The 16,456-nt window shown below is 43.1% G+C and overlaps 1 protein-coding gene across 21 annotated transcripts in view; it reads left to right on the top strand.

Moving 5' to 3' along the window:
- LOC119174053 (uncharacterized) overlaps positions 1–16,456 on the top strand; it is a 461,603-nt gene that overhangs the window by 262,052 nt on the left and 183,095 nt on the right. For all 21 annotated transcript variants that reach the window (XR_012895535.1, XR_012895534.1, XM_075896324.1 and 18 more), the window contains one exon: positions 14,537–14,633. Coding sequence is in view for 19 of the 21 variants with exons in the window: in XM_075896324.1 (XP_075752439.1) it covers positions 14,537–14,633 (97 nt within the window). In the remaining 2 variants the exon portion in view is untranslated. The remainder of the gene's footprint in view (positions 1–14,536; positions 14,634–16,456) is intronic.

Raw genomic sequence — 16,456 nt, 5'->3', positions numbered from 1 at the left:
TTTGACGCTTCTTAATTAGGTTCTTTGTTTCCTGGGAAAGCTTGCCAGTGTCCTGTCTAACTATCCTGCTTCCACTGCACTTCCACTGCACACTTCCACTGCACACTCCGTAATGATACTCGTTAGATTATCATTCGTTGTATCTACGCCAAGGTTGGTTTCCTCACTAAGAGCCGAGTACCTGTTCTGCAGCGACACTCTAAATTCCTGTACTTTCCCCCTCAGTGATAGCTCATTATTTGGCTTCTTGCGTATCAGTTTCCGTCGTTCCTTCTTCAAGTCTAGGTGAATTCGAGACCGTACCATTCTATGGTCACTGCATCGTACCTTGCCAACCAATTCCACATCCTGCACGATTCCTGGGTGTGCACTCATTACACACTTTATTTCGTCCCTATTTTCGCCATTAGGGCTCCTTCATGTCTATTTACAGTTTCTTCGTTTTCGGTAGAAGGTATTCAATATCCGTAAATGACAGCGTTCTGTGTATTGTACTAGTAGATCCCCTCTGGCATTTCTAGTACCGATGCGATAATCTCCTACTGCCTGGTCTTGAGCATGCTAATTGCATGCTGAAGACACACCTTTGCATTAAAGTCTGCCATCAGTATTTATACTGTGTTTTTGCCTCACTTATCGCCGATTTGACGTCTTCATAAAGGAACGACAGAAACTGATATGCAAGAAGCCAATCTATGAGCTAGCACTAAGAAAGTACAGGAATTTCGAAACTCACTTCAGAACAGGTATTCGGCTCCTTATTGCACGTATTCATAGATGCTTTTAACTGAAGCGTTATCAAGGCTGGATGTAGGCGCGTAGGCCAGTATCACCTTCATCTTGTATCTCCTATTGAATTTAACTACAATACCCACCACCCTTTTATTATTTTTATAGTATTCCTGTATGTTGCCAGCTATGTTTCTGTGAATTAGAAACCCCACTCCAAGTTCTCTTCTGGCAGCCAAGCCACGATAGCAAAAGACGTGCCCATTCTATAGCACCATATATGCCTCATCGTTCCTCCTAACCTCACTGAGCCCTATTATGTCCCATTTACACCCTCTAGCTTCTCGAACAGTAACGCTAGACTTGCCTCACTAAATAAGGTTCTAGCGTTAAAAGTTGTCAAGTTCAGGTCCAGATCCAGAGATTCTTAGCACCCTCTTCTGCGTTGGAGATCTGACCACCACCGTGGTCAGTTGCTTCGAAGCTGCTTGGACTTAGGGCCGTGAGTTAATTGACGTATGCATGTTGGAGGTAGTGGCCAGATACTGAACCAGGATGGCCAATTCTTCGCTGGTGAAGAAGCGCGTTTCCGGTGGTGGTCACCGGTGAGGCCGCACCCCAGGCCTCTTAACGCAGTTCCATCACCACGCAGATTTTTTTGTCCTGTTAGGAACTGCACGGCACCTGTATTCAAACCATTGACCTTTTCCATGCGACGCAGATACTCTAATCAATACGTCATCGCCATTTTTTGAAAGAGTGGTTGGCACCGTAAATAAACTCAATAAGAGATACAAGATGAAGATGGTAGAGGCTCACGCACCTACATCAAGTGTTGTAGGTATCGTCAATATTCTCAATAAATGACACAACATGAAGATGGCACAGGTTCACGCGCCTACTTCCAGCGATGATGACGCACCAGCTGAAAGCGTCTACAAATATGTGGAATAGGGAATGAGTCAGGTGAAAATGCAGTAGGCTATACAGACTGAAGATTGCACCGCCAAGGTAGAGAAGAAGCAGGCTGGAGAACAGGTCGTAGTAGATTACATCAACGGTACTTGAAATGCCAGAGGGGAGTTATTAGTAGAATTTTCAGAATGCAATAAATTATGGATCGTGAGCACCTTCTATTGAAAATGAGCGAACCGTAAGTTACAATGAAGGAGCCCTATTAGTGAAAGCAAGAACGAAATAGACTTTATACTTAACTTAGTGCAGACCCAGGCATGGTGCAGTACGTGAAAGTGCTTGGCAAGGTAGAATGCAGTGACCCCAAAATGGTATGGTCTCGAATTCGCCTAGACTTGTAGAAGGAATGACAGAAACTGATAAGCAAGCAGCCAATCGATGAGCTAGCACTGAGAGGGAAAACACATAAATTTTGAGTCTCGCTTCATAACAGGTACTCGGTTCTTATTGAGGAAACAATCCTTAGCGTTGATGCAACGAATGATTGTCTGACGAGTATCCTTATGGAGTGTGCAGTGGAACTTGGAGGTACGGCAGTTATATAAGACACTGGCAAGCTGTCCCAGGAAAAAAAGAACCTCGATAGTTATGAAGCGTCAAAGCATGAAAGCCTCAAATACAACAGACACAGAAAAGTTGGCAGAGCTTTCGAAGTTGATTAATAACGGTAAAGTATCAGATGCAACAGGGTATAAAATGGGGAGGGTTGAACACGCTCTGAAGAATGAAGGAAGCATCAAAAGTGTGAATAGAAAACTTGGGATAGCCTAAAATCATAAGTATGCCAAAAAGGACAAGGAAGGCAAAAAAACTAACATTATGAATCAGATAGTCAAAATAGCGGAGGAGTTTTACAGAGATCTGTATAGTTGCCGGGACGACCACGACATTACTATAAGAACTAGCAGAAACCCTGATGGCACCCCTTCAGTGATGACAGAAGAAGTAAAAGAAATCCTTGGAGAGTTCCCAAAGAGGCAAAGCTGCTGGTGATGATCAGGTAACATCAGATCTGCTGAAAGGTAGAGGGTATACTGTCTTAGAAAAACTAGCCGCCCTATTAAAGAGGTATCTCTTGACGGAAAATGTACCAGAATTGTGGAATATAGCTAACACCAACTTAATACATATATACTAGAAAGACTCGAATAATTACAGGCCAATAACTTTGCTCACCGTCGTATACAAGCTCTCTATAAAGATAATTGCTAAAAGAATTAGGACAACATTAGAATTTAATCAACCAAAGGAACCAGCACGCTTTCGACTTGGCTACTCAAGAATCGACCACATTGATACTATCATTCAGGTAATAGAGAATAACACTCAGAATAAAGCCAACCACTATACTTAGCCTTCATTGATTACGAGAAGGCTTTCTATTCAGTCGAAATATGAGCAGTCATGCAGACACTGCGGAATCAGGGCGTCGATGTAGCATATATGAACATCGTAGAATATATATACAGGTAATCAACTGTTACCACCGTGCTTCATAAAGAAAGTAACAGAATACCAATCAAAAAGGGTGTAAGGCATGGGGATACAATCTCCCCAATGCTATTTACCACATGCTTACAGGAGATTTTCAGAGGCCTATAGTGAGAAAGGTTAGGAATAAGAGGTAATGGAGAGTACCTTAATAACCTGCGCGTCACCGATGACATTGCATTGCTGAGTAACTCAAAGGACGATTCGCAACTCATGATTACGGAGTTACACAAGGAGACCAGAAAGGTAGGTCTTAATTTGCAGGAAACGAAAGTAATGTGCAACAACCTCGGAAGAGAGTAGCACTTCAAGATAGGTAATGGTCCACTTCGAGTTGTAAAAGACCATGTCTACTTAGGGCAGATAAAAACAGTGGAGCCGAACCACAAGGTTTAAGTAACTAGAAAATGAGGAATAGAATTGAGCCCATTTGGCAAGCACTCTCAAATAATGAGAGGTAGATTGCCACTATCTCTCAAGAGAAAGGTTTATAACAGCTGCATCTTGCCATTATTTAGCTAAGGAGCAGAAATCTGGAGACTTACACAGAAGGTGCAGCTTAAATTGAGGGCTCCACAGCGAGCCATCGAGAGGAAATTGGTAGGTATAACTATAAGAGACAAGAAGAGAGCCGAGTGGATCAAAGAACACTGGCATGTGACGTCTTCCACTGCGGGATAAAAGTCCTGGCTGCACTGTGCTTCATCAGTGGGCAAGGCGGCAGCAGCTCGAGCACCATGCTCAATCCTTTCGTCTTCTTTGCACAGGTACGTTACCTAAACCATGCATACTGCTTGAGATCTGACGATCGTTTCTTGCTGCTGCTCGCTTGCCCACCTGGTGTTGTGTCGCTATATTCGCATGCGTTGTATAATGTTTGCTGCCTGACTCTTAGTGGTGACGTCGAACTAAATCCTGGCCCTAATTCTAAAAATAAACTTCTCAAAGACTCAGATGGCCCCGCAACGCGATCTAGGACAACTTCAAATACCACTTCGGAGGCGGTTACACTGCCTACTCCGTCAGCCCATGCTACACAAAAACGAGCCCGAAAATACTACCGTTTTATCTATGCTTTCTCAAATACTCACAAGCCAAAATCAAATCGCTAGCGATATAGCAAACATAAAAACACAATTCAACGCAAGATTCGCTGCGCTGGAATCACGGGTGGCGGCACTCGAGTCTGTGACAGCTGTCGTCGAGGGGAAAACTGCGTGCGAAAAGCCTTACGCGCTGAAGGTGCCTCGGCGAGTAAAACACTTGCACAGCTCAGCCTCAAAATAGACAAGCTCGAAAATCAATCAAGGCGAAATAATATTATCTTACACGGGTTTACAGAAGATGCTGGCGAGAATGGCGAATCTATACTGTCTAGTGTGTCTGTACTCGTCACGCAGAAAATGAAAACGGAAATGCCACGCGTAGAGCGCATACATAGATTGGGCAAACCGCGTGAAAGGCTGGCGCGTCCGATCATATTGAAACTCCTAAATTTTAACGACAAGATGGCTCTCTTGAAGAAAGCCAAACATCTTAAAGGCTCCGATTTCAGAATTTCAGAAGATTACTCTTTTAGAGTGCGATCTATCCGCAAGAAGTTATGGGACGCGACCTCAACTTTCCGCAATAATGGCTCCTCAGTTAAAATAGTGTATGACCATGTATTTATCGACAACGTTCGCTACAACTGGAACGACGCATCGAATGTTCTAGTTGTGGCCTCTGGTTACCATAGCCGTGCTACAAATAAACCTTTGACTTCCCCGAAAGTTCCTTCACAGGGCTTATCGCCGCCGCCGAATACTTCCGGTAGTTCTAGTGCGCCGCTCGTCCGTGGAACTCAGTGTTGGCTACCCCGTAGCTCTGCACCCAAACTAACTATTATTAACCTTAACGCAAGAAGCATAACATTCAAACTCCCCGACTTCCTTTCTCTCGTTTCGGCGTATTCCCCACACATCATTGGTATAACTGAAACGTGGCTCCACGAGGCTATATATGACTTTGAATTTACACCACCCGGATATGTCGTGGTTCGTGTCGATCGACGAATCGGCCGAGGCGGCGGTGTAGCCTTGCTCTTTCGGTCGGACTTACGGTTCTCAGTCCTGCCTAGTCCTTCTGGCATTGAATCAATATGATGCAAACTTCACATCGACAAACTTCAGATTGTAATTGGTGTCATATACCGCCCCCCGGATTCCTCCCTTGATATGTTTCACACTCTTAACGAGTTCGCAAACGCACACAACTTCGGCACCAAGCATCTTGTTCTTATGGGGGATTTTAACGCCCCTGGAGTTGACTGGCCTTCCTTGACTCACAGCGGCCGCGACTCCCATATTTGTGGTGAGCTTATAAATTTTTCGTTATTCTTCGGGCTTACCCAGATCGTAACTGGCTACACCCGGCATAATGCACTCCTTGACTAGGTATTTGTAAGTTTAAGTATGTTACATAACGTGTGTAAATGCGAGATTATCGACGGTATCTCGGATCACAAGGCAGTGCTAGTTTCCTTGCAGTGTTCGATTGCGAAACGGCAATTCGTGGTCACTTCCTCTCACGATTTTAACCGCGCTGATGACGTTTCCATTCTCGACTGTTTAGCCGATAAATTTGAACAATTTTTAGCACTCGCCACACGCAACGATGTTGATGCTTTAGTTGGTTTCTTTGAACAGTTGGTGAAAACTTGCACTCTGGAATTTGTACCGATCAAAACCAAAAAGAAAAATACTAATGTTTCCTGGATGAATCGTGAAATCTTGCATCTTTCACGTCGGGTACGTAGGATGAGGCAGGCGAGGTCACGCTGTTCCTCTTATGATCACTGTAGATTTCTTCAGGCAAAGGAAGAACTCCGGGTCAAAATAAACGCCGCAAAAAAAAACATTTCTTTCGAATAGAACTACCGAACCTGTTATCCAATAACCCACGCAAGTTTTGGTCATCAATATTGCCCCGCGATGCCGCATCAGCGTCATTTTTTATTGTCAATGAAACAACCAATGATCCTGCGGAAATTTCCGAAGCCTTCAATAGGTTTTTTGAGTCTTTTTTCACTCGCGACGACCTTGAAGTTCCTCTTTTTCAAAGTACAAGCTCATTCTTATCAATACCGGACATTATTTTTAGTGAAGAGGGGGTCCTCAACCTAATATTAAACTTAAACACTAAGGAATGCAAAGGTCCGGACGACATTCCCAATGCGTTCTTGGTCCGTTATTCCGATTGGGCTTCCAAATATCTTACTCTCATATTTCAGAAATCCCTTGAAACTGGCATAGTGCCTAGTTCATGGAATCTGGCAAAAGTAATTGCGTTATTTAAGTCCAGAGAAAAGCATATTATTACTAACTATAGACCAATATCACTGACTTCCTACTCTTGTAAACTACTGGAACATATAATTTATAAACACATCATGGAGCATTTAGAACACAACAACCTATTATCTCAGTTTCAGCATGGATTCAGGAGAGGTTTCAGCACGGTTACGCAATTAACAGAATTCGTTCACGACATTTCTTGTTCACTTGATTCCGGAGAGCAGGTCGACGCCATTTTCATCGATTTTTCCAAAGAATTTGACACGGTATCTCACACTAAGCTGATATGCAAACTAACTGCCATTTTAAACAATCCTGTCTTGGTCAAGTGGATAGAAAACTTTCTTTCAGATCGCGCGCAATTCGTAGAATTTAATGGTTCCGTATCCAATAAATCTAAAGTAACTTCTGGAGTTTGCCAGGGCTCGGTCCTTGGACCACTGCTATTTCTGATCTACATAAACGACCTGCCTGGCAACATCAATTCTAAAATCCGTTTTTATGCGGACGATTGCGTACTATATGACACCATTAGCACACCGCAGTGTCACCAAAAACTAAACGAGTCGTTTTCTAGGTTTTGCGCGTGGTGTAAAACGTGGCAGATATCCGTAAATTTCCGCAAAACAGTATTCATGTCTTTTACGCACAAACGTTCCCTGTCTAATTTCACGTACTCATCCGCTGACATAAACCTCCAAAGAGTTACAGAATATAAGTATCTTGGCATTATTTTCACAAGTAACCTATCCTGGTCGAAACACATCGAATATGTATGCACAAAGACACTTAAGAAACTGGATTATCTTCGGCGCACACTCAGCCAAGCACCGAAAGACACCAAACTCCTGATGTATAAAACACTAATCCGACCGACACTCGACTACGCATGCTCCGTGTGGAACCCTTACCGAAAAGGCGAAATTAACAAAATTGAAGCCGTTCAAAAGAAAGCCATCCGATTCATCTGTCGCAGGTATGACTGCGCTTTTTCACCAACCACAGCCCTCGTATCTTTAGAGCTAACCACCTTAGCTGCCCGTCGTGAAATTGAATCACTAACCTTTTTTCACCGCATCATTCACTGTTCATATCGCCTGTCATCGAACAAATATGTCACATATGCAAGCCCCACTCAGACCAGAAGCAATCACACCCTTAACGTTTCCCCGTATCATCCCCGCACAGACACGTTCAAATATAGCTTTTTTCCGCGAACCATTGAGCGTTGGATTTTGTTGCCTAGCCACGTGCGCTCTTGTGACTTGCTTACATTTCCTTCTAAAATACAACTATTGTAAACTACGCACATATACCGCTTTGTTTCCTTTCCCCCTTAGTACGAGTGCACTTTTGTACTTAGATGTGTATATTAGGTCGATTTTATGTAACCCTTTACCATGCCGCTAAAACTGAACACCTGGTTTCGTCGTTACTGTGTTTTCTTTCTTTCTTTTTGGTTTTGTTTCATTATTGAACTTGTTCGATGCACGGTTTTGTGCGATGTACCCACTCCTGTTATAGCCCCAAGAGGGGCTGCTATATGTTAAAATAAATAAATAAATAAATAAATAAATAAAGTAAATAAATAAATAAACAAAGCCGGGTTAAAGATACGATAGTTGAAATCAAGAAAATACATGAACATGGGCCGGGCATGTAGCGAGTAGACAAGATAACCCTTGGTCATTAAGGGTAAATAACTGGATTCCCAGAGAAGGCGAGTGGGTTGGGGACAGAAAGTTAGTTGGGTAGTTGAAATTAAGAAGTTTATGGGTATAAAATGTCAGCAGCAAGCACAGGACCAAGTTTATTGCCGGAACATGGGAGATGCCTATGTCCTGCAGTGGACATAGCCAGGCTGATAATGATCATCATCAACAAGGACATTGTAGAATACCTAAACCCACAAGGTATACTTTGCTGATCGCAGCCTGACTTTTGTGCTGGCTATTCTCTTGTTATGTATTTTCTTGAAGTTATGTACATCATTTATACCTTGAACCACTCAGAGCCGGAATGTTACAGTTCCGCCCACTCTTGCTGTGAACATGGCGCGGCGTTGCCACCCTTCACGGGGCACTAGCGCACACGGTGGTGCCGGTCATCGACGCCAATCGGCGCAGGCGCACAGATATGGCGTGAACTTTTGTGACGCACTGGGATGTCATTCTGGCTTTGAGTTGAAGCATGGTCATCTATCTGCATCGCTGATTCGATTGAGTGCGCCGCAATGGCGTTGCAGAAAAGTGCACTAAACTTACTGTTTTTTCGTGCAGTTTTCTGCGAAATGTATAAGTTGTTCCACATCACAGTACTACAACCTTTAGTAATAAATCGCACCTTGAAAAATTGCTTCGTGTTATTTTGAATATGAGGTTGAAGACTGAAAAGCGGCGTTGCCTTAATCGAAGACGTAGCAGAAGTAGGTGGTGGGTAATTTCAACGAAGCTTGCATTTCCAGAAGGACCTGGCATTAAGCAGCTCTTTGGCCTATTTTACTCTGATGTCTATGAAACTTCAACCAAACTGGCTTAGTTTTGGCCATGGAACAGTGGGCTTGGTATCTGTTGACACTCTTTATACGAGAACTCTACGAACCGTCCAGCTTTTTTTAGATTATCATCCCGAAAACGGGCTTCATGCAGGCAATACGATTGCCCTACCCCAGTGTGTTTCATGATAATGCAAAATCCCCTTTCACACAGCCTTCCTCGCTTGTTATTTGTAGCCAGTGGTCCTCCTGCTTTTTGCCGCCTGTACGCATATAATTTCTGCCCTATGACAAAGTTGCCCACAGTGAAGTTACGCTAGCAATGACACTTTGCAATGGTCACCAGTCCACCACACGAACAGCTTCACGGTGTTCGGTGTTAACAGCCCTAGAATTCTCTTTAACATACATAAACAAATGGCCTGGTTAAACAACACACAGAAAAGTCATCGATGTTCAGCAACTTTGCAACAGTGGTTGAATCCAGACGACTCATACAGTATCCTGCCATACATCACGTCTCTCTAAGCGGCGTCAAGCCAGAGAGGCCGATCAGAACAGCCCGTCCACCGCCACAAGAGGCGTTGAGGAGGATGCAGCACCAAAGCAATCCACGGAGAACCTTGATCTGCTGCCTTGTAGACATTGACGTAGGCTTCTCTAATATCTAGACATGAACCATGGCTAGCAAACGCGAGATAGTAACCTCAATAGATCCGAGGCACAATAAACAGCGAGTGCACAAGTGACCTTGAGAAATACAAGGCTGTTTTTCTGACTAAAACTGCGTCGAAATTTACAGTGGGTGCTCTCACTCGCGAAAATCACGGACCAGCTAACAAAGTCATAACAAACGCTGACCTACTACGTGGAATGGAAATCAACAACTTGATGTTTTGTATTAGTTTCCAGAGAGATTCACATATTTTAAGGCACGCAGGTATTGCGGGTGACACAAAAACGAAAAGATGTAATAAAACAACGACGCCCCTCACCACATAAGCAGAACTCAAAATCAAGCTTGCCCGTACAGCATAAAACAAACAGAGAAACAAAAACCTTGGCTCCACTGATGCGGAAACCAACCAGTATATTGCAAAAAAATAGAGAAAAACGCCAGGCGTGCAGGGAAGGCGCAGCACAGTAACAGCGAAAGCTAGAAAATTGGCCTTTCAGAGCCTTTTTAAACACTCCTTGGGTAACTGCTGCAAGCACTCTTGCTGGGTACCCACTACAGCCATAATATATTACTGGCTAGTTGACTGGCATTTGCTAAGCTATCCTTTGTCATTCTTATGAGAAGCGTGGTATCCGCTAAACTTTTGCAAGGAATTATGTGCTAATTATTCATGCAGTTGCTGACGACCATGAGGATTAATAACTAAAGTGGTTATGCGCCGCAGTCAATAGGTGACCAAAAACAAACTTCTGTAGTAAGTTGGAGCATTGAATGACCCACTCGTTACACTATTTGCACTGTGTGACGCCTGGTTGATATTTTGCTGCTCTAAAACACTTTAATGCTCATAATAACATGATTGCTTTCCCGACATCAAGCCTGGCTAAGGGAAGTGTGCGAACAAGTACCAAACACTGACATGGCCCAGTGGTAGAATACTGGGCTGACATGCAGCGAACCCTGGTTCATGCCACAATGTGTTCTTGGCGCTAGTTTTTTTCTTCTTTCTGAAATGGTGGTTAGAGATACCGGTGGCAACGGCCAACTATGGCACCGCTCATGACCAGAGTTTTGATCACATAACAGCTTTCGTTGTGAAACAGAATGTTTACAAAAAGGCTTTAACATTCAACCTACTTCTCTGTAAAGTCATCGCAAGACCCCATACTCGAGCATTACTTTCTGCTATATGTGCGCAAAGAAATATATCAATGTCTGCATTTTATGATGAGAAAGAAAATGAAACTTTCAAAAATCGACATACTCCTTGCTCTTCGGCAGACGACAAGACATTAGAAACAAACCTATCGCAAGAAACTGGATACAAGAGAAATTCTTAAGTTTTTTGTTACACTGCACGTAACTTCATGCTGCGACCTTTAGGACGAGCTCTGAGAGGACACGTGTACCAAAGCTTTGTAGGCGCCAGATCTTGACGGAGGGACAAAGAGCGGGCCTGTGTCAAGCTAGTGAAGCACTAAGTGGCGGTGACCTTTGTTCGGCGGCCGCCAACCACCAAACATGCCTACCGACCCTTTCGCATCTCCATTGTATGCCACCCGGTCAGGCGGGTACCCTTTTGCGAAGATGGGACACGGCTTTTTCTTGTTAAAGTAGCGTACGCACCACTTCACTTTGCTCCTTCTTCTATCGTGCATTAAACATTATGAAATCACGTGTCTTCTTCGGCGTTTAAACTTTTTGGCCTTCGCGGCAAGCCTAATGCCTAATGTTGCGTCCAGCGGGACTCTTCATTTTCTTATTTCCAGCTTGCCTTTTCGGGATTTCTGTCCTGAACTTAACCCTTTTCGCAGCAGCCTTTTTTTCCTGATCTGTGCCCTAACAAGTCTCCTGGCGTTCTGAGAGCGTAAATAATTCTGCCAGCTTGTGGCAACTGACCTTTCGCGTTCGCCTTGCGTCTTCGCCGGCATTGATTATTTATTTTGTGATGATCTGACCGCTTTCAGACTCAGCACTAGTAGTCGCAGGAGCACTGCTTTCGGCTTAAACTGCCAAAACTTGAGGCGGCTCAATAAGCTTCTCTTCAGAGTCAGTTCGATGCGTCTACGCTTTTGATCTAACAAAGCATTCGACACTTTCTAAGGTAGCCGACTAGCCTTCTGATGTCTTTCCTTAATGAAATTCACACCGTAGCACTATTATAAGCCCCACGCGTTCTCTTCTTCTCGTGCTCAGCCAAGCGCCTGATCATTTATACTTTCACAGTCCACTTGTCTCTTAATACCACTTTGTGCATCCGAAATCTCATGACTGGACTCACAGACAGTCGAACATGCCAGAGCTCTCGCCGAATCATCGCGATAACAAAGGTCTTTTAAAACCATATCCGCGTCATTCTGAGAAGGATAATGCTTGGGTATAGGTTTTGGCACACTGCAGTTTCCATTGCAAGCCGCCTGAACAGGTCCTTTCTCTCAACACTGGATTGCGACAAACACACACATTTCTTTTCAACTACTTGCCGTGTGCATGTGTGTTCCCCTGTGGTCGCCTCATTTTTCAAGGAGTAATGATGTACGTTATCCAGTGATGTGGCTCAGTCCGGCGGTACGTCACACAGCGTTTTATTCATATTGGATTCCTGGATGTGGGGTTTTAATTACTCAAAATACTGTCACTTCTATCCACCAAAAAGAGAGCTCTAGGGTTGCGGCAGCTGATTGCCATGTGATTTGGTTCTTGGAAACTATAGATTACGACCGGCTTTCTAGCCTTAAACGCCTTTTTTCTTTACATTCCGAGTAGCTCGCTGTGGTCGCGGTCCCTACAAGAGTGTATTTTTTTTCTTTTCTGAAGGTGCTCTTACATTAATCGCGTTACCTGATGCTTGATAAATTGCTGAAGCCAATCATCTTTTCTCGTTGATACTGTTTTCCTCAGCCCTTCTTTTCTTCTTTTCAACTCAAACTTTTTTTTTTCAGCTCAAAGCCATCAAACTTTCACTACACTATAAATGGCACCGCTCTGAGCAGAGTACGCAAACGTAAATACCTAGGCTTAACAATTACATTCGATTTAGGGTTGGACGAGCACAGAAAACATTACTTCATCTGTCATGCAAAAATTATTTTTTCTTTGCAGATCACTTCAAATGGCAACCTTGCCAACAAAGCTTTTAGCCTACAAACATTCGTCAGGCCAATCCTCGAATACGGAAGTACAGTGTAGTTTCCTCACACCCGCACAAACAAAATCGAAGCAGTACAGAAGAAAGTCATAGGATTCATCCATAACAAATATAAACGTTAAAATTCACCCGCTAGTCTGCTAACTCTTCCTAACTTTCTAGGCTAAAAGTACGAACAAAACAGGCACGTCTAAAATTTTTTTATCAACTCTTGCGCAATTATTTTAAAACAGACATTTCAAATTATGTGTCTTATTCACAAACACGAGCCACAAGACGAAAAGATACACACACATTAGTACAATACAAATGCAACACTGATGTCTTTAAATATTCCTTTTTTTCCGGTTGCTATTCGCGAATGGAACATGTTGGGCCCTTACATTACCAACACTGAGTCACTGTCTCAGTTTTAGTTAGAAATTGAAAACAATTCTTAGCTTCTCTAAATACCCAGTGACAGTGGTAATGAAACCAGTATGTACTACTTGTATGTTCTGTAAAGAGCCATATAAGTGTTATAAGTGACCTTATTGTTAAACTTGCCATTTTTGTATGCAATTGTATTTTGTTTGTTATGTTGTGTAAACATTGCTAATGTACAAAGTGCCAGGTTGATGCTGCTATTATGTTCTGTATTATAGTTTTTCTAATATGATGAGCAATCATAGCATCTGTACAGAGTGCCCACGTGCTATGGTCTCCGTAGAGACTGGCAGCATTGCAAATAAATATTAAGTAGATAAATCAACATTTTGGTTTTAGTACGTTATCTCCACATATCAATCAAGCAACACCTGAATGAGAAACTTTATATATACAGCCACCGGCCACCCGAAACGACGCATTTATATGTAGCTTCTTTTCGAGGGCAAATAAAAAATGGAATGAATTACCAAACATAGTCACTATGTCTACCTCTAATGTAGCGTTTTCCGCAGCTTTAGAATCGATTGTTTTTCTCAAATACCAATGCGTCATTATATTTTTTGTTATTTTTTGTTCCTGTAACTCATGATGTCAATGTGTGTTGCCTCTCTCTTTGTTAATTGTTGTTTTTATTACGCAGAATGCAAGTGCACATGCGTGTGTTTATATTGCCTTTTAGTAAATGCCTGTGTTTGCTGTAGGTTTTTAATTTGAAACGTTTTCATGTCCATTTCTTATTATTTTTTGTGTAATTTCAGCACTTAAGCTAATGCTATTCGCTGTATCTTTTTTTCCACTCCTGTAAAAGCCCCAGCTTGGGGTTCACACTATAAATAAACAAACAAACAATTTGTTCGCAACAACTGGGTGCACTGTAATGTTTCGTGCACCATGTAAAGTTATATTCGCACTAGTCATGTTTAGCTGCAATGGATACATATTCTTGTTACAGCACATTCTACGCCCTCCCACAACACTCGTGTGCATCCTTAACATGGTATATGTCTTACAAGTTTGGTATATGTCTTACAAGTTACAAGTATATGTCTTACAAGTTAACGCGATAAGTACCACAGCGCCATGCTGCAAAGCTTCATATTGTCGCACGCAACAATATTTTGTCTACAAAAGGTTGATTTGGGAACACTCAATTTTCGTCGGAAAAAAGAAACGCATTTTATAAAGAAAACAAAGCTGCGACCGCGTTGTGTTTGGCATGCACATAGCCGTTACTCAAATCTGTTTTTTTATTTCAGCGGTCTCCGGAGGCCAGATAGCAGTGCTGACGCTTCTGTCGATTATTGGTGCCTGCCTTCTTTTCTACCTGGTCATTCTTCTACTCCGCCGTTTCAGGTAAGGCGACAGTGAATGCAGCTCTTTGGTGCCCGTTTCTGCATTGAGCGGCACCAGCGTAACCCCTAGAGCGAACGAAGATGAAAGTGAGCAACTACGCTGTGCACCAAAAAATGAAACGAGGAGGGATTGCCTGTGAAATCGTAATCTCACCGCCTGGCGGCAAATGGCTGAAGTGCGCAAGTGTAGACATGGCCCCGAGATATTGAACGCACGGTGAGTAAGAAGGTTATACTAAAACTTCTGGAGTGGTGGACCTGCGTCTTTTCCTTCTTCTAACCACAGCCACCGCCATATTGGCCCATGTATCGAAGTGAAGCTGCAGCGGCCATATTGCTCAGGAGAGTAAGAAGTGGCGACTGGCTTGTAGCGCGGTATTGCTGTGGGCGCTTGCGGTTGTGCGTTTCGTTATAGCTGCTAAAGCACCTGTCTATTACACTTAGGAGGCGAGGGTATGTGGAAGTGATATTAATGCGCATCTGCTTTAATTTTTTAATTAAAATGCAGCGAAAATAAAAGTTTAGCTCACACACAATCCTAAACCCTGGTGAATTACAGTGCAGCGTGTGCACGCACTCTATTTATTATTGTTGGTGGTATTCGCCTTTTCGAAGACTCATTTGAGGAGCTTCCAGATATCTGCCGAAAACGATGCTTGGAAAAAATCCAATCATTCATCCGATAGTATGTTCTGCTTCATTATTTATTCAAGAAAATTTTGAGAAAGCTCAATACATTTTGAAAGGTCCTGTTTGTAATGTTATGTCGTCTTACCCTTCTTTTTCAGCCATTATGTGTACCTCCTTCGCGATTCATTGAGTTTTTTTTTTGTTGGCCATACCACTCCTTTGTGAGTGAAGCTTACGTGTAGAGAGATTTAGAGAGCTCCATCAATGGAAGAGGCCTTTGGTGAAGGTGTTTATATTCCTGGCTTTTCGAAGGAACTCGTTTCCTTTTTCTCCAACATAAAGAGAGGCATATCGCAACACCGGAAATTTCGGATTTGGCAGTGTAGTGCTCCAGTAAATATAAGAAATTTAAATTTTCAGAAATGCAGAGCTGGTCCAGCGTTAACTACCTCTCAAAAATGAAGCGCTCACTTGTATTAGGCAGACTCATGTACTGGCTTTTTTAAAGGCTATTAGAATAATGCAAACACGGTGGTAATGTTACATGCCCATCGTCTCGTTATTCACTCTGTCTTACCGAAGCAGCCTGGTTTATCTTGAGTACTGAACATAAGTGGTATTTTTTTTTTCGCTCTTAACCTTATCGTCTCAGAGTGCACTCTCAGTGCCGCTCAATAAGATGTCTTTGGAATCCTGAAAGGTACCAAATTATTTTAAGTGTCTCTGTGCACCCGGACGCAAAACGGAAGTATGTTTACTCCTAAATGCAGTTGCATTCGCAAAAATATGTGAGGAAAATTGAGCGAGCAAAGCATGACTACTTACACATCGAGACTAGCAGCTGGTGTGCGCTTCACACGATTCGCGCAGCCAAATGCTACCCAACAGCCCGCAATCGTCGTCTCAAAAAGTGATCACAGACGTGTTTAGAAACGCCTTGTTAAATAAAAGGCTCTACACGTAACAATGCTAGCACAAAAACAAAGCGAAAGCCACGTACGCTGCAATGCACCCATCCAATTTTCGCCTTGAGAAATATAGTGGTGCGTCACCTGCAGCCATGAAGCCCCTCCGCCACTGCAGTAGATTTAGTATAACCTCCATGGCGGTGGGTTTGGAAAAACATGCCACTCGACCGCCATCTCGGAGGCCATGGTGTGTATTTCTCTGCGCATTGTCTGCCAGCCACGTCCT

The sequence above is a fragment of the Rhipicephalus microplus genome, chromosome 5 (genome assembly GCF_043290135.1).
Source record: "Rhipicephalus microplus isolate Deutch F79 chromosome 5, USDA_Rmic, whole genome shotgun sequence".
In the NCBI taxonomy this organism is placed as follows: Eukaryota; Metazoa; Arthropoda; class Arachnida; order Ixodida; family Ixodidae; genus Rhipicephalus; species Rhipicephalus microplus.
The sequence above is the reverse complement of the archived record's forward strand: the minus strand, read 5'-3'. Positions and strand labels throughout refer to the sequence as shown.